Source organism: Odocoileus virginianus, chromosome 31, assembly GCF_023699985.2.
Source record: "Odocoileus virginianus isolate 20LAN1187 ecotype Illinois chromosome 31, Ovbor_1.2, whole genome shotgun sequence".
NCBI classification, from domain to species: Eukaryota; Metazoa; Chordata; class Mammalia; order Artiodactyla; family Cervidae; genus Odocoileus; species Odocoileus virginianus.
In genome coordinates, this window is record NC_069704.1 from 37,818,635 (window position 1) to 37,844,747 (window position 26,113).

The 26,113-nt window shown below is 41.5% G+C and overlaps 2 protein-coding genes across 4 annotated transcripts in view; one reads left to right on the forward strand and one right to left on the reverse strand.

Moving 5' to 3' along the window:
• CDCA2 (cell division cycle associated 2) overlaps positions 1-17,221 on the reverse strand; it is a 43,007-nt gene extending 25,786 nt beyond the window's left edge. The window contains exons 1-5 of one of the 3 annotated variants that reach the window (XM_020911755.2): positions 16,582-17,221; positions 15,672-15,735; positions 15,404-15,577; positions 11,942-12,087; positions 1,158-1,308 (exon numbers count right to left, since the gene is read on the reverse strand). In XM_020911755.2, coding sequence (XP_020767414.2) covers positions 1,158-1,308; positions 11,942-12,087; positions 15,404-15,577; positions 15,672-15,735 — 535 coding nt within the window. In that variant the 5' untranslated portion in view covers positions 16,582-17,221. Of the gene's footprint in view, positions 1-1,157; positions 1,309-4,430; positions 4,522-11,941; positions 12,088-15,403; positions 15,578-15,671; positions 15,736-16,581 lie in introns of those variants that run through there. The other 2 variants (XM_020911753.2, XM_070459646.1) reach the window with 2 other exon arrangements.
• A 497-nt stretch (positions 17,222-17,718) lies between these two features.
• KCTD9 (potassium channel tetramerization domain containing 9) overlaps positions 17,719-26,113 on the forward strand; it is an 81,302-nt gene continuing 72,907 nt past the window's right edge. The window contains exon 1 of the mRNA XM_020911757.2: positions 17,719-17,829. Coding sequence (XP_020767416.1) covers positions 17,782-17,829 — 48 coding nt within the window. The 5' untranslated portion in view covers positions 17,719-17,781. The remainder of the gene's footprint in view (positions 17,830-26,113) is intronic.

Consider the following 26,113-nt stretch of genomic DNA (forward strand, 5'->3'; position numbering starts at 1 on the left):
CTGAAATGCAAGAGAACATGACTGCTAAAAAGATAACAATTTAATTACCAAAATTAACTTTCTTTGGGCTTTCAAATGATACACCAAGATATATTTGCATTTCTGATATAATATCTCATTTTATTTAAAAATTTAAAATGAAACCTTTTCTTTTGAACATTTTAAAGGATGTGGTTATGTTCCAATATTGGTTCTGTTCTGACTGTATATGATTTTACGAAAAATACAGCCACAATTTTTCCTGGGTACAAAAAGGGAATTTAATTGTCTACAGAATTTATAGCAATTATGTAGATAAAATATCTTAAAGCTCAGATAAAAACTGAAAAATACGTAAGTTACAAATTATAAATATAAATGAGTACATGGGAGAAGGTTGTGTACTGCAGAGCTAGATGCACTGGATTTGTATTAACAATGCCCTACAATCAAGTAGGTGTTGAAATGTACCTGCAGATGGTTCAAGAAACCATGGTTCAAGAAACCAAACAAAACCATTTGGAACCTTAGGATTACATTGATTATAGCAAGGCCAGGATTTTGTCTAGTTCTGGGGTCTGAAGTGCTTTGTGATTGGAAAACCAAAAGTGACAGAAAAAATTACCAAAAAGGTTACAATCTAAAACTTATGGTAAAGAGTATGGCAGGCTGTTAAGATGTCAGAATATTTGTTTACAATATCAGGGTTGGGTGTTTGGTATTCATATAAATGCTTACCAAATAATAATCCTCTAAAAAACCAAGGGTTTGGCAGAACAAAAACAAAATTCTGTAAAGCAATTATCCTTCAATACACAAATAAATTAAAAAAGAGAAAAAAAAGAAGAAGAAGGGTTGTTTATGCAAAGCTACAGCATGCCCAATTTTAAAGATGAAAAGAGTCCATGGACTCTGACATTGTAACATTTAACACTTAATTGTGGCCATATGCAAACATAAGGTGTATGCTCAGCAATGATGTTTTTTTCAAGAGAAATCAGAAATCTAGATTTTTGTGTGAAACATCCCAAATTTTAAATGTTAGGCTCCACTGAAAAATATGGCTTTATTCAGAAAAGATAGCTTTCACACTACAGAAGTAAATCTTTTTTTTAATATCTCAGAGGTTTGTCTCAAAAGATGCAAAAGTCCAAACGGACTGAATTCTTTCTACTCACTCGAGCCTCTGGTCTTGAACACTCCTTCCGCCTCTGAGAATTCAGGACAGTCAGTCATTTTCTCATTTTCCTTTATGCAGTTAAAAGCCAAATGGAAGGCAGACATTTGCTCTCTTAAAGAATAAACATTTCGATACAAAGCAGGGCTGCCCTGTTAAAATATAGAAGCACAGAGGACATTACGAATCAAGCCAAAGATGGGCTTTTTGAAGATCAGAGGTAAAAAGTTAATAGAGAAGAGACCCTCCTTCCTTGAATCGAACATTTTTAAAACAATGTTTTTAAATTTTCTGGCCACGCCGCTCAGCACGTGGGATCTTAGTTCCCTGACTAAGAGTCGAACCCGTGCTCCTGCAGTGGAAGGATTCCCTTCAGAGGAACCGTGGAGTCTTAACCACTGGATTGGCAGGGAAGCCCCAAATCATGTTTTCAGTCTGAGTACGCAGTGTGCTGCCCTCGCCTCCATCTCTCCTCTCTCCTCTTGTGTGGAGTCGCTCAGTCCTGTCCAACCAACTCTTTGCGACCCCATGGACCGTAGCCTGCCAGGCTCCTCTGTCCATGGGATTCACCAGGCAAGAATACTAGAATGTGTTGCCATGTCCTCCTCCAGGGGATCCTCCCAACCCAGGGATCAAACCCAGGTCTCCTGCATTGCAGGCAAATTCTTTACCATCTGAGCCCAAGAATATCGGAGTGGGTAGCCTATCCCTTCTCCAGCAGATCTTCCCAACCCAGGAATCAAACCAGGGTCTTCTGAATTGCAGGTGCCATTATTTACCAGCTGAGCTACCAGGCAAGCCTTACCAAAGAGCAACAGCTACTCTTCAGTAGCTGTTAAAAGTTTGTATTACTACAGACATGGAGCAACAGGTTGGCCAGTACTGACACTGAGAAACCCATGGAGGAGACAAGAGAGGTCTGGAGTAGATGGGAAGCACTTTAAAAAGATACCCAGACAAAACACATCCCAATTATTTGAGGGTTAAACAAATCTTTACATTTGATGACTTCCCTGGTAACTCAGATGGTAAAGAATCTGTCTGCAATGTAAGAGACGCACGTTTCATCCCTGGGTCAGGAAGATTCCCTGCAGAAGGAAATGGCAACCCACTCCAGTATTCTTGCCTAGAGAATTCCATGGACAGAGGAGCCTAACGGGCTACAGTCCATGGGGTCACAGAGAGTTGGACCCAACTGAGCGACTAACACTTACTTTCATGAACGTTGAGTTATATGTGTTGTTTACATATGATGTATATTATCCCTTAAAAACTGTACAGAAGAACTTTTCTTCCAAAGAGGAAATATGGATGAACAGCAGGCACGATGCTCAACATCACTAATCATTAGGGAAATGCACATCAAAACCTCAGTGAGGTATCACTTCACAGCTCTCAGCACGGCTATCATCAAAAAGATCACAGATCAGGACTCCCTGGCGGTCCAGCAGTTAAGACTCCGCGCTTCACTGCAGGGGGCATGGGTGTGATCCCTGGTCTGGTAACTAAGATCCTGCATGCCACATGGTGTGGCCAAAAAAATGGAACCCTCATTGCTGTTGGTAGGAATGGAAATTGGTGTAGTCACTGTGGAAAATAGTATGGAGGTCTCTCAAAGAACTACAAATAGAACTACCACATGACCCAGCTGGATATATAACCCCCAAAACCTCTAACTCGAAGAGGTATATGCACCCCAATCTTCATAGCAGCATTATTTTCAATTGCCAAGGTATGGAAGCAACCTAAGCATCCATCAACAGACCAAGGGATACACAATGTATGTACATATACTGGAATACTGCTCAGCCATAAAAGAATATAATGTTGCCACCTGCATCAAATGCACTTGGAAGGCATCATGTTAACTGAAACTGGACAGAGAAAGACAAATACTGTACGATATCACTTAGATGTGGATCTAAAAAACACAGCAAAAATAAAATAAAAACCAGCAAACTAGAGAATACAACAAGAAAGAATCAGACAGCTATAGAGAACAAACTACTTTTTATGGGACAGGGGGTAATTTGGGGTTGGGGGGTGGCGAGTGGGAGGCACAAACTCGTGGATGTAAGAGAGGTTACAAGGATATATTGTACAACACAGGGAATATAACCAATACTTTGTAATACCTATAAGTGGAATATAACCTTTAGAAATTATATAAAAAGTAAAAATTCTAAAAATTAAAGTCAGTATTAAGAATGTTGTGTCCACACAGTTAGTGAAGGGTTTACCTGATAATAAAAGAGAGAGAAAAACTATAATGGAGATTAAGGTTACAAGAAAACAACAAATCCTAGAGACAGAGCTACCAAGAAGGGACAAGAAGAAACTATTTGGAAATTTTTACCACATTTTACTAAAAATAACATCTGGCGATCTGCCTTGGCCCCTGAGTCAGTGGAGGTCTCAGCATAACTAGTTCCACCCATGCTGGTCTCCATTCATTTCCATCCATACACACCAGCTCCCGAAGGGCCAGAATAAGAGACAGATGTTCTGCAGTAGCTTGGATACCCTTCTACACATGCCCTCTCTCCTTTGGCCACCCTGAGCTAAATCTTTCTGATGTCATGGGGGGGCTTACTTCCTCAGAGGTGAAAGCTAGTCATTTACTCAAAGTACAAAGCCAAATAGTTAAAAATGGAGCTCTCTGGAAACTCTGCTAATAGCTGAAGCATCATGAAATTAAATTGCTACTAGCAGGGGTGGGGGTAGAGAGCTTCCCTTGGGGGCTCACTGGTAAAGAGCCCGTCTGCCAATGCAGGAGCTGTTTAGTTGCCCAGTCGTGTCCAATGCTTTGTGATCCCATGAACGATAGCCCACCAGACTCCTCTCCATGGGATTTCCTAGGCAAGAATATTGGAGCGGGCTGCCATTTCCTTCTCCAGACAATGCAGGAGACACGGGTTTAATCCCTGATCTGGGACGATCCCCTGGAGAAGGAAATGGCAACCCACTCCAATATTCCTTCCTGGAAATCTCATGGACAGAGCAGACTGGCAGGCTACAGTTCATGAAGTCTCAAAAGAGACACAACTTAGCGACTAAACAACAAGAAGCAGGGGTAGAAGTGCCAGATAAACGTAAGTGATTTAAGAGTTCTGTTACCCATAAAATAAGTTACTGATTAAGTTCTCTATCTAGAACTTCTCCCCACCCACCGCCCCCGCCTGTATTATTTAGACTAGCATATTTCCACTGATTTGGAGCTTACAGCAATTTAAGGAATTACACTAACAAGCAAAAATAAAATAAAAAATTACTTCCTTTTAAGATATCATATGGAGAAAACCCTGTTAAAATCCTGAAGCCATGTTTGATGGTGAATCTGCTTACACTCTTGATTTTACTCCCAGTTAAATACATTCATAAAGCAAACTTTGTTACATAATAGAACATTTAAAATTCAAACAGGTTGACAGTGTAAACCTTTATGACATAGACAGCACATAGCATTCATAAAAAGCTGGTGGCCAACTCTCATCTGAGATACAGAGAAAGAAAGGGTTTATCCTAAAGCCATACAATTTATGTTTAATGTACCTTTTTTGTAAACTTATATTTGAACATGGGAGGGTTAGGTTTAGTCTCCTAGGAGTCTGGCCCATTTTGAAATCTGCTTTAAACAAATTAAAGCTTCCCCAGTCAAAATCACTGTTGCTCTATTTCCTGATGGAGAAAGAGAACAACGTTCATATATGAAAAGTAAAGGAAGCATTAAAAAACACACTGCTTTTTTGGATACTTCTGTCTTAGGAATTATATCATTCGGTCAACATTCTTTCCCTGTGCCAGAAATCATTTGGAAGGCTCAGAATACAGACATTCTAGAGTAAAATTCTGAAAACGGATTCATATAATTTCAAGTACAAGAGGTGTCACTGAGAAACTAAAAAAGGAGCGTGATTTGGTAGTGCTGCTCTGCTTGAGTCAGGACGGCACTCCCTGTGAAGTAACATCTGAGTTGAAAGGAAAACAGTAAGTGGGAGACTAAAGAATTCACCTGCAATGCATGAGACCTGGGTTCAAACCCTGGGTCGGAAAGATCCCCTGCAGAAGGGAATGGCAACCCACTCCAGTATTCTTGCTTGGAGAATCCCATGGACAGAGGAGCCTGGTGGGCTACAGTCTATGGGATCGCAGAGAGTCGGACACGACTCACTGACCAACACTATGAATATGAGTGAAAGGAAGATACGGAGAGAGGGAGGCATTCTGCAAGAACAAGGCAGAACAAGAGGCCTGGAACGCAGAGAGGATGTGGCAGAAAGAAAGCAACGGTGCCCAGAAAATGGCAGGAGACAAGGAGCTGAGGATGGAGTGTGCAGGGCTCGGATCAGGGAGGGCATGAAGGCTTCGAGATGGGGTTTGAGTTTAATTGAAGGCATAACAGGAATCCACAGGAAGGTTTTAAGAGGCTGAGTGACTGATCTGATTCATACTTTAGCATTTTTATTATTTTTTGTTGTTGCACTCTGCGGCATGTGAAATCTTTGTTCCCCGACCAGGGATTGAACCCTCGCCCCCTTGCACTGGAAGGGCGGAGTCTTAACCACGGGACTGACAAGGACGTCCCTTACTCGTACTTGAAGCGTCTCTCTCTGACTGCTCTGTGGGATGGTGGATGGATCAGGGAAGGTGAGAAATAAGGACACTAGTTAGGAAGAAGCAGCTGGTGATTCAGGTAGAAAGCCCGTAAGGGCTGTGGCAGCCGAGCTGAGAGACGCGACAGCTTACAGAGAGGTTTCTGAAATGAAGTGAAAAGGCAATGCTGGGCTGGATGTGAGATTAAAAGGAAAGAAACCGAGGAAGACTGGTAGGTTGTTGGCCTGAGCGACTGGATGATGGTGTGTGCTGACATGGGGAAATGGCGGGGAATGGAAACCTAGAGTCTGGCTGTGACCATGTAATGGCAACCCACTCCAGTGCTCTTGCCTGGAGAATCCCAGGGGCGGCGGAGCCTGGTGGGCTGCCGTCTATGGGGTCGCACAGGGTTGGACACGACTGAAGCGACTTGGCAGCAGCAGCAGCATGTAATGCTCGAAGCGCTTACTGAAACACCAAGGGGAAGATGCTGGATGGGCAAGAGGGTGTCTGAGTATGGAGCGCTACAGAACTTTGGGCCAGCGTTAGACAGTTTGGAGTCACAAGTCTATAGACAATGTCCAAAGCCACGGGAAAGGATTAGTTTACATAAGGAAAGCAACAAAATGGGGGCAGAGGAGAGCCTGGGGTGCGAAACATTTTTGAGGGGAGAATGAAAAAAGGGAGGTCAGCAGAGGAAGGGATGACAATAAGAAGAAGAAAATGAGGTGAGTTTGGTATCCCCAAGAGCCAAGCAAAGTGCTTCAAGGAGGGAGTAGCTGAGTTCAGCCAAGTGTTGAGGCAAGGTTGATTAAGATGCAAAGTAAGACTTAATTAATCACGGTCTTGGCCAAGGTGTGGGCCAGTTAGGATCAATGCAGAAGCCCAGGTGGAGTGGCTACAGTCACTGGAGATGATGGAAGAGGAGGGAGACAGGACGGACAGCTGTTCAAGGAGTTTCCTGTGAGGGACAGGCACGGAAATGGGACGCCATGGGGGTCTAGAGAAAGTTAAGTGCTAGTCGCTCAGTCATGTCTGACTCTTTATGGCCCCATGCACTGCAGCCCACCAGGCTCCTCTGTCCATGGGATCCTCCAGGCAAGAATACTGGAGCGGGTTGCCATTTCCTCCTCTAGGGGATCTTCCTAACCCAGGAACTGAACATGGGTCTCCTGCATTGCAGGCAGATTCTTTACTGTCTGTGTCACCAGGAAAGCCCCTAGGGAAAGTTAAAGCGATGGACAAAGATTTGTTTGTGCTAAAGGAAAATGACTCAAAAGAAAAGGCTGGATAAGACAAATGTAGAAGGGAAAACAGGTGAAAATAACACACAGGGTCACAGTAACATAATGATTTGATTACTCAAGTAACCTATCTACTGGGAAGTTGTAAAGGATGGGAAGTGCATTTGTATTTATGATGAAAGGGCTGAGAAAGAAAGAGGGCTAATTTTTCATTGAACACAGTAGGAAGTCAATAGCTAATGCCTTACTACTGAAAGAATAAAAAGCAGCAACTAGGGAAAAAAAAGAAAAGAAAAGACATCGAAGAAGGAAAGGGAAAAATCACTATTTTCAGATGACAAATGTACAAACACAACCACACTAAAAACTGCTGGAGTAAAGAAACTCAATACAATTGCAGAATACAAAATGATCATGCAGAAATCTGCTGTGTTTCCACACTCAAATAAAGAATTATAGGAAAGAAGATTTAAGAGAACATTTACAGCTGTATCAAAAAGAATACTAAGAAATAAACTGAACCAAGGAAGTGAAAGATCTGTATCTTGAAAACTGTTAAGACACTGATGAAAGGAACTGAAAAAAGCACAAATAAATGGAAAGGTATTTTGTGTTCATGGACTGGAAGAAGCATTTGTTAAAAGGTCCACACTACCCAAAACAACCTCCAGATTCACTGCAACCCCTGTCTAAATGTCAACAGTGCTTAAAATATCACAGAAATGAAACTCCCAATCCTAAGGATTGTTGCTGTTCAGTCGCTCAGCGGTCTCTGACTTGGCAGCCCCCTGCACCACCACACACCAGGCTTCCCTGTCCTTCACAATCTCCTGGAGTTTGATCAGACTCTGAGACTGAGCACCAGCAGTTTTGAAAGTGTCGCACTTTTAAATGTGAACAGAGTCAAGGATCATTCGGCATCTGAAGAAAAGATCTGAGCATGAGCCAGAACCTAAAACAATTAAGTAGTAAATGAGAACCCGAGATCTAACGAAGAAAAAACTATAATGTCAACAGTCCACCGTCAGAGACAGTCCATCATGATATTTTGAAACAGCAGGAATGGAGCTTCCAGAATGAAAAAGAAGGCCAAACAAAGGATAGGGAATCAAAGATAAGTTGAATGAATGAAGGAATGAATAGGATTTTTTCATTCTCTAAGCTAAAATACAACAGAAAATGCTTTCAAAATTTCAAAATTTTGAGGGAAAATAGGTCCAACCCAGATTTCTATATAGTCCCATGGACAGAGGAGCCTGGCGGGCTACAGTCCAGGGGTTGCAAAGAGTTGGACACAACTGTGTCCACACGCACGCACACACACACCACCGATAATACAAACAAGAACCTTATTTAAACCAACATTGTAATTGGTTGTATTGGCAGGAAAGGGAAAGTGTTGTAACAGTTATGGTTAGGAGATGTCAGAGAGCAAAACCCTCATTTTTCACAGAAATAAAAACAATGACAGCAAATCTAAAACATAGGGACTTGCCTGGTGGTCCAGTGATTGAGACTCCATGCTTCCAATGTCGTGGCTGCAGGTTTGATCCCTGGTTCGGGAACTAAAATCTCACATGGCGTGCAGCACAACCAAAACAACAACAAATACCATGTTCCAGGCAGGGCTGTAAGTGCTTCGTATGTATTAATTTATTCATCCTCATAAAACTCTTGCTACTACTATAACCCATTTTATACATGAGGAAACTGGGACACAGAAGTCAACTAATCTGCCAAAAGTCACAACGAACTAAAAATAAACCCAAGAACCAAATGCCAGCAATACAACCCCACAAGCCATGTTGCCGTCTGCTCTAACACAGTTCTCAAGGAGTCTTCACACTCTAAAAAATGACTGAGCACTTCAAAGACTCTCAATTCATGTGGGTTGTATCTTTCAAGACTATTTCAAAAACTTTTTCAGAATTGTGGACATTTTTCTTTAATGCACCACAAAATTCAGTAAGGATTTCTTAAAGGTTAGTTGCAATGTCAGATACGAAGTTCAAACTAGTTAAAAGTTAGTCAAAAGTTCAAGTTAGGTCAATGAATTTTTCATATTATGTTATGTTAGAATCCATGGGCTTATCCTGCAACTTGAAGGTATATTTTGCAAACACTTGTCATGCAGAAAATACTGGTTCATTCAGCTGTGCATATCTTCCAAATGCTGACATATTTTATTATGCAATATCCAAACATCACATTCATTAATAGCCTCACAGATCCATCAGAAAAGCAGTCACTGGGAAGTTGTCCAGTAAGTTCAGAGTGGTGGTGAATACAAGCTTTTCATAATTTTGTTTCTCTCTCAAAAACTTCCATTTTTTTCATTGGGAAGAAATACCTGTCTTTCTTGAAATGGCAAGTTCACTGTTCATTTCTGAGAAAATGCCAGCCACATTCCCAAGTCTGGCTAACCATGACTGTTTGTCATATAAATATGATGTTCCATGAAAATAATAGCTAGTTCAACTCATAGCGCCGACAGTCATATCCACGATTTTTCTGGAAACATCCACCACACTTTGGCATGTACTTTGAAAGTGTGCGGTGTCCACTTCCCATTTCATCACACATAATATTTCAGGGTTGAAAAATTAAAATGGATGATTTTTTTTTATTGCTTCATCAAGGAAGTTAAGTGAAACTGGACTTACTATTTCCTGTGAATGCTAAACAGTGATGAAGGTAAAATGACTGCTTGGTGCTATCAGCTTTTACACCATGAATGTAAACATCAATAGAGTGAAAAAAGGGCAAATTAACATCTTAGTACTGTTTTAAAACATACTTTTGACCTCATGGACCTCTTGGATGGGACTCAGAGATTCCCATGAACCTGCAGATAATTTTTGAGAAGGCTTGCAGTGCACTCAACAGCCTTCCATCTACGCAGGGTCTAAAACTGAAAGATACAGAAGTGCCAATAAAAGTACCTTTTAAAATAGGAAGGTCAAAAAGGATTAATCTCAAAAATATACAAGCAACTCCGCCAGCTCAACTCCAGAAAAATGACCCAATCAAAAAATGGACCAAAGATCTAAATAGACATTTCTCCAAAGAAGACATATAGATGGCTAACAAACACATGAAAAGATGCTCAACATCACTCATTATCAGAGAAATGCAAATCAAAACCTCAATGAGGTACCATTACACACCAGTCAGAATGGCTGCTATCCAAAAGTCTACAAGCAATAAATGCTGGAGAGGGTGTGGAGAAAAGGGAACCCTCTTACACTGTTGGTGGGAATGCAAATTAGTACAGCCACTATGGAGAACAGTGTGGAGATTCCTTAAAAAACTGGAAATAGAACTGCCATATGACCCAGCAATCCCACTCCTGGGCATATACACCGAGGAAACCAGATCTGAAAGAGACACATGTACCCCAATGTTCATCGCAGCACTGTTTATAATTGCCAGGACATGGAAGCAACCTAGATGCCCATCAGCAGACGAATGGATAAGAAAGCTGTGGTACATATACACCATGGAATATTACTCAGCCATCAAAAAGAATTCATTTGAATCAGTTCTGATGAGGTGGATGAAACTGGAGCCCATTATACAGAGTGAAGTAAGCAAGAAAAAAAACACCAATACAGTATATTAAACTGCAAGGAGATCCAACCAGTCCATCCTGAAGGAGATCAGTCCTGGGTGTTCATTGGAAGGACTGATGCTGAAGCTGAAACTCCAATACTCTGGCCACCTCACGCGAAGAGTGATCATTCGAAAAGACCCTGATGCTGGGAGGGATAGGGGGCAGGAGGAGAAGGGGACGACAGAGGATGAGATGGCTGGATGGCATCACCGACTCGATGGGCATGAGTTTGAGTAAACTCTGGGAGTCTGTGATGGACAGGGAAGCCTGGCCTGCTGCGATTCATGGGGTCACAAAGAGTCGGAAACGACTGAGCGACTGAACTGAACTGAACGCATATATGTGGAATTTAGAAAGATGGTAACGATAACCCTATATGCAAGACAGAAAACGAGACACAGATGTATAGAACAGACTTTTGGACTCTATGGGAGAAGGCGAGGGTGGGATGATATGAGAGAACAGCATCGAAACATGTAATATTATCAAGTGTGAAACAGATCGCCAGTCCAGGTTGGATGCATGAGACAAGTGCTCGGGGCTGGTACACTGGGATGACCCAGAGGGATGGGATGGAGAGGGAGGTGGGAGGGGGGTTCAGGATGGGGAACACATGTAAATCCATGGCTGATTCATGTCAATGTATGGCAAAAACCACTACAATATTGTAAAGTAATTAGTCTCCAACTAATAAAAATAATTGGGAAAAAAAAATAAAAAAATTTTTTTAAAAATAAATAAATAAAATAGGAAAGTCAAGACCAAAAGAGCCAAAGAAGGATAAGTCAGGGACTGTCTTTCACCACAAGTCTTCTACTATTTGACTTTTTAGAAGCATTTATTAGTCTGGTAAAAATTGGCAAAATCATCTAAATACTTTCCCATCAACAGACAAATACTTAGCTCCTTTCCACAAAGTTATCCCAAATATATTTTATTGAGAGGGCGGGGCACGACTCCTGTTCCTACACACCAATGCATAGCAGTTATTATTAGATACTTATAGACAAAACATTAAAAGAAGGTTGGAAAAACACTGCCTCACCTCATTACACAAAGACAGAGAGGAACTAGACAACAATTTGCAAAATAAAACAGAAAGCACTTCCAGAACACCGTTTCCATACAGCATCTCATAACTCTTACTAGACGCATGCTCAACATCAACATTTCTGCTAAGGTCAAAATCTCTGTAAGACACAAAGAAGATGTTCTTTCTCCAGATTCAAAACAGATGAGGTGCACTGCAGAGTTCCAACACTGTACAAAAGCCTTCTAAACAAGCAAAACATCCTCCTAGAAGAATTCATGATGGAACTTAGAAGAACACCATACCTGAAAAGGGGAAGTCTGGGTCAAAGAAGCATTTGTTAAACTCCGCTGCTCAGCAACAAAACGAATTAGATGATTTGTTTCAGGAAGGCCCCGAAGACCAACTGTAGAGCGCCGTCTGGATTTTTTAAGGTAGAGTGATGACTTTCCTGTAATGAAAACTCTCTTTTAAGTTGGAACAAAACAAAGGGCAATCATCAGTAATCCTGCCCTGAACACCCCCATGACCCACTAGCCTGAGAGAGAACATGGGAAAAAAGTGGTACAGAAATCTAAATGGAAAACTGTAAGGAAGACTGTTCACACATCATCAGTTTTTGGGTAGGGACCTTTGTTTTGACTACTGATTTATTCCATGCCCTGGAGCTGTGCCCAGAATATAGAAAGCGTTTATCAATAGTTGTGTAACACATTTGAATTAACACGTCTCATATTTTGTTTCATATTTCCTGCACAGGATTGGTAATGGCTTGCTTTGGACTAAGAATTTCCCTTTTTCTGAATTAGTCTAATCTCCAAGGATGCTCTCCCCTTTGGCCTATACTTTCAAGTTCTGCTATCTCAAGACGATTTGTTTCTCCTTGATATTTGTCTACCTTCAGCACATTACCCTGAATTCCAGCTGCACACCTAAACACACAAAATAAGTCGAGCTTTCTAAAGGTCTAAACATGTTCTTTTTTTTTTTTTTTAAAGTTGTGGCATTCAGGGTCCAGTTTCCAGACCAGAGGTCCAACTCTGGCCCCCTGCATTGGGAGCTTGGAGTCTTGACCACTGGACCACCAGAGAGGTGCCAAGTGGGATGTTCTTGGGAAGGGAGCACAGGCTGGTTTGCCACCACGGTCTTGTCTCCATCATGTGTTATTAAGTTAGTGCCCTTTGGCTTTCTACACATTTTCCTCCAGGTCTAAATGCTGTTCTAATTCCACTCCTATTATTTCTTTCTTCTCCAGCGAAAACAGACTTCAAAAGTGAATTTTATTTCTACTCTGTAAGGGAGATTAGCCCGGGTCAATTTTCTGTTTGTAAGTTTGAAAAGGCATACTCTACTCTTTAAATTTCTTATTTTCTTAGATGCCCTTCAACTTTCTCTCATTTTTGCTATACATGACTGTCAAATGTATTAGTATTTAGGGCATACACCATCCTGTATTCCATGTGTTGGGTCAAAGAGCAATTTGGACACATATCCTTCTCCAGTTTAAATATGGTGCATACAACAAAGGAAACTATAAGCAAGGTGAAAAGACAGCCCTCAGATTGGGAGAAAATAATAGCAAACGAAGCAACAGACAAAGGATTAATCTCAAAAATATACAAGCAACTCCTCCAGCTCAACTCCAGAAAAATAAATGACCCAATCCAAAAATGGGCCAAAAAAACATATGAAAAGATGCTCAACATCACTCATTATCAGAGAAATGCAAATCAAAACCACAATGAGGTACCATTACACGCCAGTCAGGATGGCTGCTATCCAAAAGTCTACAAGCAATAAATGCTGGAGAGGGTGTGGAGAAAAGGGAACCCTCTTACACTGTTGGTAGGAATGCAAACTAGTACAGCCGCTATGGAAAACAGTGTGGAGATTTCTTAAAAAACTGGAAATAGAACTGCCATATGACCCAGCAATAACACTTCTAGGCATATACACCAAGGAAACCAGATCTGAAAGAGACACGTGCACCCCAATGTTCATCGCAGCACTGTTTATAATTGCCAGGACATGGAAGCAACCTAGATGCCCATCAGCAGATGAATGGATGAGGAAGCTGTGGTACATATACACCATGGAATATTACTCAGCCGTTAAAAAGAATTCATTTGAATCAGTTCTAATGAGGTGGGTGAAACTGGAGCCCATTATACAGAGCGAAGTAAGCCAGAAAGATAAAGACCATTACAGTATACTAACACATATATATGGAATTTAGAAAGATGGTAACGATAACCCTATATGCAAAAAAAGAAAAAGAGACTCAGATGTATAGAACAGACTTGTGGACTCTATGGGAGAACCCGGGGGTGGGATGTTTCAAGAGAACAGCATCGAAACATATATATCTAGGGTGAAACAGATCACCAGCCCAGGTTGGATGCATGAGACAAGTGCTCAGGCCTGGTGCACTGGGAGGACCCAGAGGGATGGGGTGGAGAGGGAGGTGGGAGGGGGGACCGGGATGGGGAATACATGTAAATCCATGGCTAATTCAATGTATGACAAAAACCACTGCAATGCTGTAAAGTAATTAGCCTCCAACTAATAAAAATAAATGGGAAAAAAAAAAAAAAACAAACAAAAATGGGCCAAAGAACTCAACAGACATTTCTCCAAGGAAGACATACAGATGGCTAACAAACACATGAAAAGATGCTCAACATCACTCATTATCAGAGAAATGCAAATCAAAACCACAATGAGGTACCATTATACGCCAGTCAGGATGGCTGCTATCCAAAAGTCTACAAGCAATAAATGCTGGAGAGGGTGTGGAGAAAAGGGAACCCTCTTACACTGTTGGTGGGAATGCAAATTAGTACAGCCACTATGGAAAACAGTGTGCAGATTTCTTAAAAAGCTGGAAATAGAACTGCCATATGACCCAGCAATCCCACTTCTGGGCATACACACCAAGGAAACCAGATCTGAAAGAGACACGTGCACCCCAATGTTCATCGCAGCACTGTTTACAATAGCCAGGACATGGAAGCAACCTAGATGCCCATCAGCAGACGAGTGGATGAGGAAGCTGTGGTACATATACACCATGGAATATTACTCAGCCATTAAAAAGAATTCATTTGAATCAGTTCTAATGAGATGGATGAAATTGGAGCCCATTATACAGAGTGAAGTAAGCCATAAAGATAAAGACCATTACAGTATACTAACACATATATATGGACTTTAGAAAGATGGTAACGATAACCCTATATGCAAAACAGAAAAAGAGACTCAGATGTATAGAACAGACTTGTGGACTCTGGGAGAAGGCGAGGGTGGGATGTTTCAAGAGAACAGCATTGAAACATGTATATTATCTAGGGTGAAACAGATCACCAGCCCAGGTTGGGTGCATGAGACAAGTGCTCGGGCCTGGTGCACTGGGAAGACCCAGAGGGATCGGGTGGAGAGGGAGGTGGGAGGGGGGACCGGGATGGGGAATACATGTAAATCCATGGCTAATTCATTTCAATGTATGACAAAAACTACTGTAATGATGTAAAGTAATTAGCCTCCAACTAATAAAAATAAATGGAATAAATAAATAAATAAATAAATATGGTGCATAGCTGTGACTCAGGAACAACATCATTTTGGTGCCCTGGGACCCTGATCTAGTAAGTTTGAGAGCCAATCAATTTAGATACATAACATACTAAAATAGATGGGGTAGGTGAACAGTACTGAGTTTAATTTTTAAACTTTTAAAAGCACTGCAACAAAGGGACAACAGTTCTTACCTGAAGAGTTATTTACAAAGCTTTCAGGTGTAATTCCCAATTGCTCCACAGTTTCTGTGGAAAAGTTCAAAGGAGATTTAAAAGTCTCTGGTGTGCAATCATTAGGAGTCATTTCAGCTCCCTGCTTGTGGGGAGTTACAAGCTTCCCATTTCCCAAAATGAAAGGGGTGTTTCCTGAAACAGACAACATGTAGTAGAAGTTAAGCATCATTAGAAGGTAAATATTTAAACCTTAAATTTCACAAAGAGACAACAGGTCTCTACATACCATTGTTATTAATAGAAGACTCCTTGGTTTGAAGGGGCTCGCTGTCTTGTGAACAAGTATCCATCTAAAGAGAGAGAGGAGAAAAAAGAAAAATAACCCACCTCAAAGATTAATGTGATTTGATTGAGATCCTCTTTCAAGACTGAATTCTAATACAATTCATGTTGTTGCTGTTTAGTCGCCAAGTCCTATTCAACTCTTTTGTGTTCCCATGGACTGTAGCCGGCCAGGCTCCTCTTTCCATGGGATATCCCAGGCAAGAATACTGGAGTGGGTTGCCATTTCCTTCTCCAGGGGATCTTCCCGACCCAGGAACTGAACCAGACAGCTCCTACGCTGACAGGCGGATTCTTTACCAGGGAAGCCCAACACAATCTACACTGGCACGAAAACAGGTGTCAAAAGACTACTTTAGAACCTCAAATTAAAGAGGAGTGGAGGAGACTGCTCTTCGGGGTGAAACGAAGCACACCCCATAAGCCAAGGATTTTCAACCTTAGGGAACATCGGACTCATCTGGGCGCTCTGTTAGAGACGCACCTTTTGCAGACTCCCCAAAATTCTAATTCAGGAGGTCTGCCCAGACCTCAGGAGTTTGCATATTAAAAAGCACGCAGGAGATCCAGTGGAACACACTGCTGAGAAAACACCCCGAAGAAACAGCTCTGCGGCACGGTGCTGCGCTTAGTCGTGTACGACTCTGTGACCCCGTGGACTGTAGACAGCCAGGCTCCTCTGTCCATGGGACTATCCAGGCAAGAATACTGGAGTGGGTTGCCATTCCCTTCTCCCGGGGATCTTCCCAACCCAGGTCTTCCGCATTGCAGGCGGATTCTTTACCGTCTGAGCTACCAGGGAAGCCCTGAATCTGCACTAGTCTCTGAAATGCCAACCAGATCACCTGCCTTACCTTCCGTAGGGTTTATTTCGAACGCTACTCCGATGAATATTGGGACTGCCGTGCCTTCTGGATCTCGGCTCTTTGGTCCTGAAGCATTCGCTCGAGAAAACAACTATCGGCCGCCAAGCCATCCGCTGGGGACTCCCAGATCCCCCGCCGCCAACACCCCAACCTGCGGCCGGAGTCCCTTACAGCCTTCCTTCCGCGAGGGCTCGGACCGCCACCCGATTCAAATTGCCGGCCCCGCCTCCTCGGCGTTCCGGCGTTACTTTGAGAATCTCTACGCCGCCGCCACCTGCACGTGTGCGCGCGCACCCCGAACCCTACCAGGCCTCTACATCGTCGTCCCAGGAACAAGAATGGCTTCGTGGGCTCGAAGAGACACCACCACTAGCTGCCGGTAACACACTGACCAAAGAGACCAGCTGTTGGCCTCTGTCCGCAGGGACTACTTTCTGTGAGAGCCTCGCGGAAGATCCCTTCGGTTAGTTTTTTTAGCTCCGTCCCGCCTTTCGATTGGATGCTGCAAACTTCGAAAAGAATCCTTGGACCAATCAGGGCAGAAAAGCGGACCGGCTCTTACCCAATCAGCGAGCCCCAGGCTCAGCCGTTTCCTCTGTGGGTTGGGCGAGGGGGAGGTGTTAAAGTTGGGAGGCTCTGACTGGTTATGGATCACTTCCAGCGCTCCACCTCCTTCTCTCAAGCCCCGCCTTCGTATGCAGATTCTCTCTACCTGGTGTTGGCTTTGCGCCTGCTCAGTAATGCTTTGAGCCGCCGTTCGGCTCCAGGTTGAGCTCTGATTGGCTGATAATCCTTCCCTGTCGGCTAGACCGCAGCCTCTCTTCCCTCCTTCCACCTGGGCTGGGTTAGTAAGAGCCCACCCAGTGCCGGCGGATGATTGGTTGAGTGCTGCCCTGCGCCGCCGGATGATTGGCGGAGCTTAGAGTCAGTCTGGGAGAGGTGGGGGAAGGGCCCCAGACTGACTGAAGAGCCCAGGGGCGGGGTGGGAAGGAGGACCGGCCAACCTTGGGGTGTGGGACGGAGTGTGCGTGCTTGTGTGTGTGTGTGTGTGTCAGTGAAGGAAGGAAGGTGGCGAAGGGAGGAGGGTCCGAGTGGGTGGAGGGAGGGGAAGGGCGGGAGAAGAAGAAGGTGGGAGGAGAGACAGGTGGGAGGGTGGCGACTCACTCAGGATCCGGCGGGGGCAACGCGATGAGGCGGGTGACCCTGTTCCTTAACGGCAGCCCCAAAAATGGAAAGGTAAGGGGGTCGGGAGGAGGCGAGGGGGCCGCGCTGCGGGGGGCGCGGGCAGCGGAGTGCGGAGCGGGCTCGCGGGGCAGAGGGCTGAAGTTGGGGAGAGGCACTGGAAGCGGGGAGGTGGGCGTGCGCCGGGGCGCGGGGCGTCCGGGAGGAGGCCGACCTTGGGTCCCAGAGGCCTCCTCCCCAGCCCCGGGATCCCTAGCCCGCGCCTGCCCTTGGACTCCCCGGCTGCTCTGGGGACCGGCGCAGGTCAGTTTGTGCTCAGTCGTTCTCAAGCCTAGGTGTGGGTCCTGGAGTACCGAGGACTCGGAGGGCGTGGGCACGGTCGCTGTCACCTGATGCTCAAATTCCGCTTCCCACCTCCGCCAAGACCCCGCCGCCCCCCGCCCCTGGCTGCAGAAGGCTCTGGTTCCCACCTTCGTGCTGAGTAATGGTCCGCTCCAGAAAGTGCTGGTTAACAACTAAAGCTTTTAAGGGTGATCAGGTGAAAACAATTAAAACTTTCTATCCGTGGCTAAGTAAAATGTTCTCTCAACCTAAGTCGAATAGAGGGATGAAATAATACTGACATTTTCTTGATGGTTACCCCCCACCCACACACACACACTTTTAGGAGCCCACAGCACCACCGCCGCCAAAACTTCTGTACTCGCTTTATTAATATTTCGTACTATTTTAGTTTCTTAGAGGACTGGGACAATAGACCGAAGTGGATGGATTGGACATTACTTTTTGCTGTGTTAGGCCTTTGTTGAGGGTGTGGTGCTGAATATTTTTCCATCGCTGGAGCAAGCCAAAATGTATCCTGTTCCTTCTCAGCCCCTTGCCCCACCCATGAAAGTTGTTCGGCGTCTTTGGAAAATTTGACCGTTCAAGGCAGACATTTATGGTGTGGCTGGATGACATCTAGAAATTACTAAGCATTAGAGTCGGAGTTGAAGGTAGATTGGGCTCCCTGTCTTATCTGCCAGCATGTTTTCCGAATCTTTTGCACACACTAAATTTTTAAATAGCGCAATTGTGCCACGGTATAAAAAAATGGCTTTCCAACTACTCTGCAGTTTTGAGTGAAAGTGCTCTAAAGATTTGAACCACAGTGTAGTTTTTTGACTGCAATTATCGTGTTCTTCTGGTTTTCGAGATTTAATACTCATTAAAAAAGAAGTAGCATAAATTCAAGTAATTGAGTTTTCATAAATTCTTCACAACATTCACTTTATTTCTGACTATTAATTTTTCTGTACCTGTTTTGTCTGTTGATAACTACTACTCATAACCCAAAACATATGTTGTTACTGGAAGAAAGATTTAGTATATCCAAAGTTACAATTGTAGTTCGTTCTCAAAAACAGGCCTGGGACTGACCCTTTTCTTCAACATCTCTGCTTTGTTATTTCATGGAAGACAAGATGTTTAGACCCAGCCATAAATTTTTAACTACTTCTGAAACTACTGAATTTATTCTAGTCAAATATTGGCTGGCTTAATCTTGCCATATTTTTATTAAGGTGGCTTTTTTTTTAAACATACTTTTGACTAGGTTAGCTTTTTGGATTTAAATATTAGTTTACTTAAATATTTTTCTAGAGAATCTCAGAAAATTGGAAAAAAACTTCTCAAATAGTTAAATGTTTGTTGCAAACGTTATAAAAACCCAAATTGGAAAAGACTAATATGATTCAATATTGAAAATAAGTCAGGGGCTTCCCTGGTGGTCCAGTGGTTATAGGATTCCAGGCTTTCACAGCTGAGGGTGCAGGTTCAATCCCTGATCAGGGAATTAAGATCCCACAGACAGTGTGAATCAACCAAAAAAATTAAAAAGTCACATGATAATCTTTATTGCTTAACTGAAAAACATATTCTGTGCCAAAGTTTTCAGTGTTTCCTCCCCTCCCCTTAAATTGATTAAAAAAAAATACTACTACTGATTTTAAAAAATTACTCTTATTTGACCAAAGAGAGCAGAATAATACATAACAGCCTGCATTTTTGTATAGATAAAGTGACTGTACTTAGCCAGGGTTGGCATGATCTCGACATGATTTTCATGAAACTGAAAGAGCACTATTGCAAGATAAACAGTTTGGTCTCTTGTCCACCAGTTGGAATATCTGTGTCACTTTCATTATCTCCTTACTTATCTAGCTTCTGTTTTTGTTACCTGGCCCTAAGAGTAATGCCTGTTTTTTTCCCACATAAGTTTCCCTCCTTTAAAGCGTGTTGAGCAGTTGCCAACACTGGGTGGTGAAGCTTGGGGTTGGAAAGGCAGAGTTGTATCCAACTCTGCATTTTTTGGTCACTGGAGAAGACAACATATGCTCACCACAACTTTTGACTTTTGTGTATGTTGAGTAAACAGAAGTATAACTATTGAATGTTTTGATGTTGAAGACAGGTTGGGGGGAGCGGTGCGTTGTGCCTTCTTTAAAGTGATGCTTTCCCAAGTGAGATTGTCTACCTCACAGGGCGTGCAAGAGGATCCAGTACTTTAAGAAGAAATAGTACACCTTTTAGGTTTTGTTTTGTTTTTTTACTTAAAGATACAAAATTACATCAAGACTTGATTTTGCCAATCCGGAAGGACACAGATTGCACACAGGTGCTTTTAGTCCCTTGAGTGGGTCAGCTGGTTAGCTGCTCCCTGAATGTATATTCTTTGAAATAGTAGCCAATGATAGGATGAGATCATCCCAATTAGCAAGATACTTAAAAATATTTTCCAGCACACAAAGATCGCTTTAGACTTTTTTCTTTTAATGTTTAAAGTCAATCTTATATTTGGCAGGAGTTCACTAAATTTAATGATATATATTTAAGGGATTTTTACTGGTTGACTCATTGTCTTAAGTCAATAAAAGTCCTTTTCTCATTTGGGAAATTATATTTTTCCTGACAGTGGTGTATACTTTATAAATAAGTAAATGAATACATGGATGTTTGAGTATATCCCCCAAGTGTTTCATGGATGGGTGACTAGTCAAAGGAACTTGAAGACCATATTTCTAAAAAATTGAACTCTTTAAATTTTCATTTTTTTAAGTTGCTGCCAGAGTCAGGTTTGAATCTTTCATCCTTTCTCCACATGCCTCAGAATTTCTCTTCTCTTACTGTTGTCTGTAACAGTTGGCATCAAGGAATTTAAAATGAGGATGCAGTTGAGTGGCTTCTGATCTACTTGATGTCAGTTCCATGTTTCTGAGCGTTGTGGACTTAAATTGCTTTTTCTTACTTCAGAATATTCAACCAGGCTTTTTGTATACCTTACTCATTCATTAAATCAGCAGTGCCTGAGTACTGTCATATGAAGTACCATGCCAGGCACTGCAGCCATAGTGGGATGTGAAATAAATCTTAATTCTGTACCGATGTTTACAATCTTGGCCCAGGACCTGTTTAAATCTGGCTTTAGAATTAAGTCAGAAATATGTTGTTAGTAAGTGTCCAGAGTTGAATTTGTTGTATTAAGTTGAAGAAAGGTGAAAACTCTATGTAAAGCTTCTGCATATTGAAATCAAAATAATAAGAAACTTGCTTTCTGGACTTGAGTTCTTCATTGAATACATTTCTAAGATTTCATCCATATTGTCCCACATAGTGATAGTTTAGTCATTTTCACTCCTTTATAATAATTATGCAAATTATACACAAATACTATCACAATTTACCCATTTTCCTGTCAGTGGACAGTTGGGGTGTTTATTTCCTTTATACTTTGTTGTGAAATTGATAGTCCTGCTATGAATAGTCTGGCATGGCCTGGTGCACATGTGCAAGCGTCTTTCTAGGGGGATGGTTTGCACACTTCAGCATGCATTGGAATCATCTGGAGAAATTGATCGACTATTGCTAGGCCCCACCCCCAGGGGCTTTCCAGGTGGCTCAGCGGTAAACAATATGCCTGCTAATATAGGAGACTCAAGAGATGCAGGTTTCATTCCTGGGTTGGGAAGATCCTCTGGAGGAGGAAATGGCAACCCACTCCAGTATTCTTGCCTGGAAAGTTCCATGGACAGAGGAGCCTGGCAGGTTTTAATCCATGGGTTGCACAGAGTCGAACCCTGGGCCACAGAGCACACACCACCCCCAGAGCTGTAAATTCCCAGGGTCTGAGGTAAGGCTGGGAGTTTAATTTTTAATCTACCCCTCCATGGTCATAACACTGTTGGTCTAGAGGGGCGTTAGTTTTTTGTGAATGTTTAGTTTTTGGAGAAGGAAATGGCAACCCACTCCAGTACTCTTGCCTGGAAAATCCCATGGATGGAAGAGCCTGGTTGGCTACAGTCTGTGGGGTCGCAGAGTCGGACACGACTGAGCGACTTCACCTTCACCTTCAGTTTTTTTTAAGAACTCCAAGTTTTTCAAAGTCATTGCAATGATTTATATCCCATGAACATGGCATAAATCCCCTTGTTAATCCATATTCTCTTCAACACTTGTTGTGGTCAGACTATAAAAATTTGGAGTATTTTAAGATTTGTCTTCCTGAGGGAGAGTCATCATTTTTAGGAATAAAATAATTTTAATTTTTAAAAATGTATGAAGCGGAAAGTGTAGATAACTTTATTCTACATTTATTGTGATTGGTGGGCCAGTTGGGTAAATTGAACTGCATAAATCCAGTAAGTATTTATTGATTATATATTATGTAATAGGTACTGTGGGCATATAAGAAAAACACGTTTTAAATATAGGTTTTACTTTTAAATTTGAATAACATAGGTTATGATTTGAGAACGGTACTTAAAGGTAAATCAAACTTCATTAAACTGAAATGTCCTGGTAGGCATTTTTTACTTTCCTAGTCGGTGGATAGCTTTCACTTTTAATGGGATCTGAACTTTAGAAAGAATTAAGTTAAACACTAATATAATCTAGTGGCCATAAAGTTTAGTAGATATACTTCTCAACTTTCTCCAGAGAATGCTTCCATTCCAAGTATAGTGCCTAGGTTAACTCTTGGCCTCTCTGAGGACTGGAGTAATAAGCTTAGTAAATAACAGAATTCATATCCATGACATACAAGCTTTCCAACGTCACCTTTTCTCAACAGTGTTGATATGTAATGAGAGGTACATATGTAGCCTGTTTGAATCTCACCAACTTAAAATCTTTTCCAGGTGTATCACATTTTAAAAATTGTATCCCATTTTAAAATCTGATTGGTTTATATAAAAGATTTTAAGTATTATGTCTGCAATCTTATTTGTGAGTTATTTGTTAGTATACTCAAGAGAGTCAACTAAAGCAATTTTGTTGAAAACAAATGCCACAATTGCCTTTCAAATGAAAAATGAGTATATTGGCCCAACTTAAAGGAAAATTTCAAATATTCAGTATCGTAAGATTTTTGCAGTAATTTCAGTGCTATCTTCTCTCATCGATGGCCCTTTGGTGATCTCATTTAAAAAACATTGTCCATTACCAGAATACTTGTCAATTGCTAAAATAATTCTTATTTGTAAATCTAGTATCTAGAGCTATGGAAACTGTAAGTTACAACTTTTTTCTCTTATTGCACAAATAATAGATGTTCATTGTAACAAGTCTGGAGTACAAGAAGTCTCACGAGATAAGTGGACCTTAATTCTACTATCCAAAGATGGCCACTTTCCATAGTTACATGAACTCTATGAACATTACTTTAGAATTGCATTTCTGCCGTGTACTTTGTTTTTTTCCTAATGTCAGTGGAAAAGACTTAAATATAATTGACTCACACAAAAAGATGCGTCCTCATTCAGCACTCTGAAAGCAATGAAAATTTCATCTGACATTCAGGAAACATTTATCAGAGTCCTACTATGAACCAGATATGTACCATGACACTTAAGAGGATCCTTCTTGTTAAACTGGCTGCAGTTGTTTTTTTTTTTGAGGGTGTCAAGAGATGTGGGGTGTACAGGGAGGTGCTTCTTCAGTGCTGCTCTGAAGGAGCAACAGTTACAGGGGCTTGTTGGTTACCTAAATTCACAGAATAACGACTTTTTACAAATTAAATTTTTATTAAAACTTTACAGCCTAGATAGGAAGTCAGGTTAGAAAATATTTGGTCAAATGATAAATTGTGTTCAGTACTGTGTTAGGGCTTATTTATGTCATAAAATAAAGGCAAACTCAATCTGTGTCTAGAATGTGCTCATTAGAAGTTCTACAGCCTACAAAGAAACACCTGTTGTACTTGGATTGCCCTGAAATTGCCAAACTGTGTGGTGTGTGGCTTTTTTTAACCTTATTTTTACCTTATAATGAAATTTTACTTCAGTGGGAAATGAAACATGGCAACTACTCCACCTTCTCTACAAAAAAACAGGATTTAAGTTGGACTCTACCACTTTGTTAGTAGAGTTGGGTTGCAACCCCATTGTGGCTCGCTATGACATAGTCAAGCCTAACAATATAGTTGTTTCTTCTCCATTTTATTCTGCTCTTTGAAACTGGTACTCAAAGAACTTCTGCGATGAAGGAAAGCTTCCATATCTGTGCTGTTCAGTATGGTAACCACCAGCCAATATGGCTGATGTAACTGATGAACTGACTTCTATTGTAATTAGTTGTAATAAAATTAAATAGCCTCTGGAGAAGGAAATGGAAACCCACTGTAGTATCTTTGCCTGGGAAATGCCATGGAAAATAAAAGATTATTATGCCTGATTATTTTCTTTATTATGGTAAGGAGGAAATGCAATATCCCAAAATGTATCAGATGCAGCAAAAGCAGTTCTAAGAGAGAAGTTAGTAGTGATAAATGCTTACATTAAAAAAAAAGCGAGATCTTTAATAACTAACTTAAAAAAATTTTAATAGCCTCTCATAGCTAGTTACTTCCAAGTTTGACAGCATGGCTTTCAAATGTAGTAGGTGCCCTTTATTTTCATGAGGAAACAGCTGACCCACAGAAAAAATCAAGTCAATCATATGGAAGTAGAAAACAATTTAATTTGTAGTTTTGAAAAAAAAAAGTATAAAATGGTATGCTCTACTATTTAAATTCAGGAGCATAATATAGAGAGATACATTAAATTTTCATCATTTTATGTTGCTTGAGAGGGAGAAGTAAAAAGAAATGGGGTGGAGAAAGTTGTTCTTAGGGCAAGGAGGGGATAATGTCAAGCAAAATAAAGCCATGTGAACATACGCAAGAAGCAGAGAACCAAGAGACCAACCAAAGCAAGTTCAGAACAACTTTTACAGCCTGGGAACTGCTAGGGGAGAGTAGGAAAATCCTTTCCAACATCAGCATTCTTGTTATAGTTGCTGTTATACTAAGAATTTTCTAGATCTTTCTCCTCTGGAACTCTGTGCCTGAAATGACAGAATTCCAGACTCTGCTGCAAAGGTGAAAAATGATATGAAACAGAAGGGACACATTTTCTTCAGGCTGCAGTCATTCATGGCAGGTCTGCAGTGTACAAAAGACAGTGCCAAGTGCTTTTCGTGATATTTATCGTGGTAAAATATACATAACATAAAAGTACGATTTGAGCCATTTTGAGAACACGTCTCATCAGCATTAAGTATATTCATAATGTATATGACCCGACCACTTTTTATTTCCAAGACTTTTGCATCATCCCAAACAGGGTCTATGGTACCTGTTAAGCAGTAACTCTCCATTCCCCCGTCTGCTCAGGTCATCTTTGTTTTGCTTTCTATCTCTATGAATTTGCCTGTTCTGAGTACCTCAAATAAGTGGAATCATGGGATATTTGTCCTTTTTTTTTTTTTTTTGGTCTGGTTTATTTCACTTAAGAGTAATGTTTTCAAGATTCATCTATGTTGTAGCATGTATCAGATTGTATTCCTTTTTATAGCTGAGTGATATTCCATTGTATAAATATACCACGTTTTATTTATCCTTGTGTTTATGAGCACTTGGATTGTACATTATTTTTAATCATCCACCTAGTTCCCTTTAAACTGTTTGCCTACAGCCCTTACCTAAGTGTGCCAACTTGCAACAGTTCTGATAGCTTATGATCCAAAATAAAACAGTTGGAATCTCTACTATGCTGTTGAGAGATTGGGCACTCCTATACTGGCAGGCAACCCCTTCCATGCTCCATTATTCATTTACTTAATGAAAAATTCAGTCTACTATATATACTCCAGTGACTAGTGAACAAATGACCAGCTCTGGTCCACATTTCATATGACACCTTTATCCAATATTTTATGGGAAGTCAGTTTCAGGGCATGCTTCAGTTCAGCTCCTCACCTACTTTTTATTCATAATTTTCAGAGATCTGATAGTGGTACAACTATACAACAAAGCCACTGGAAG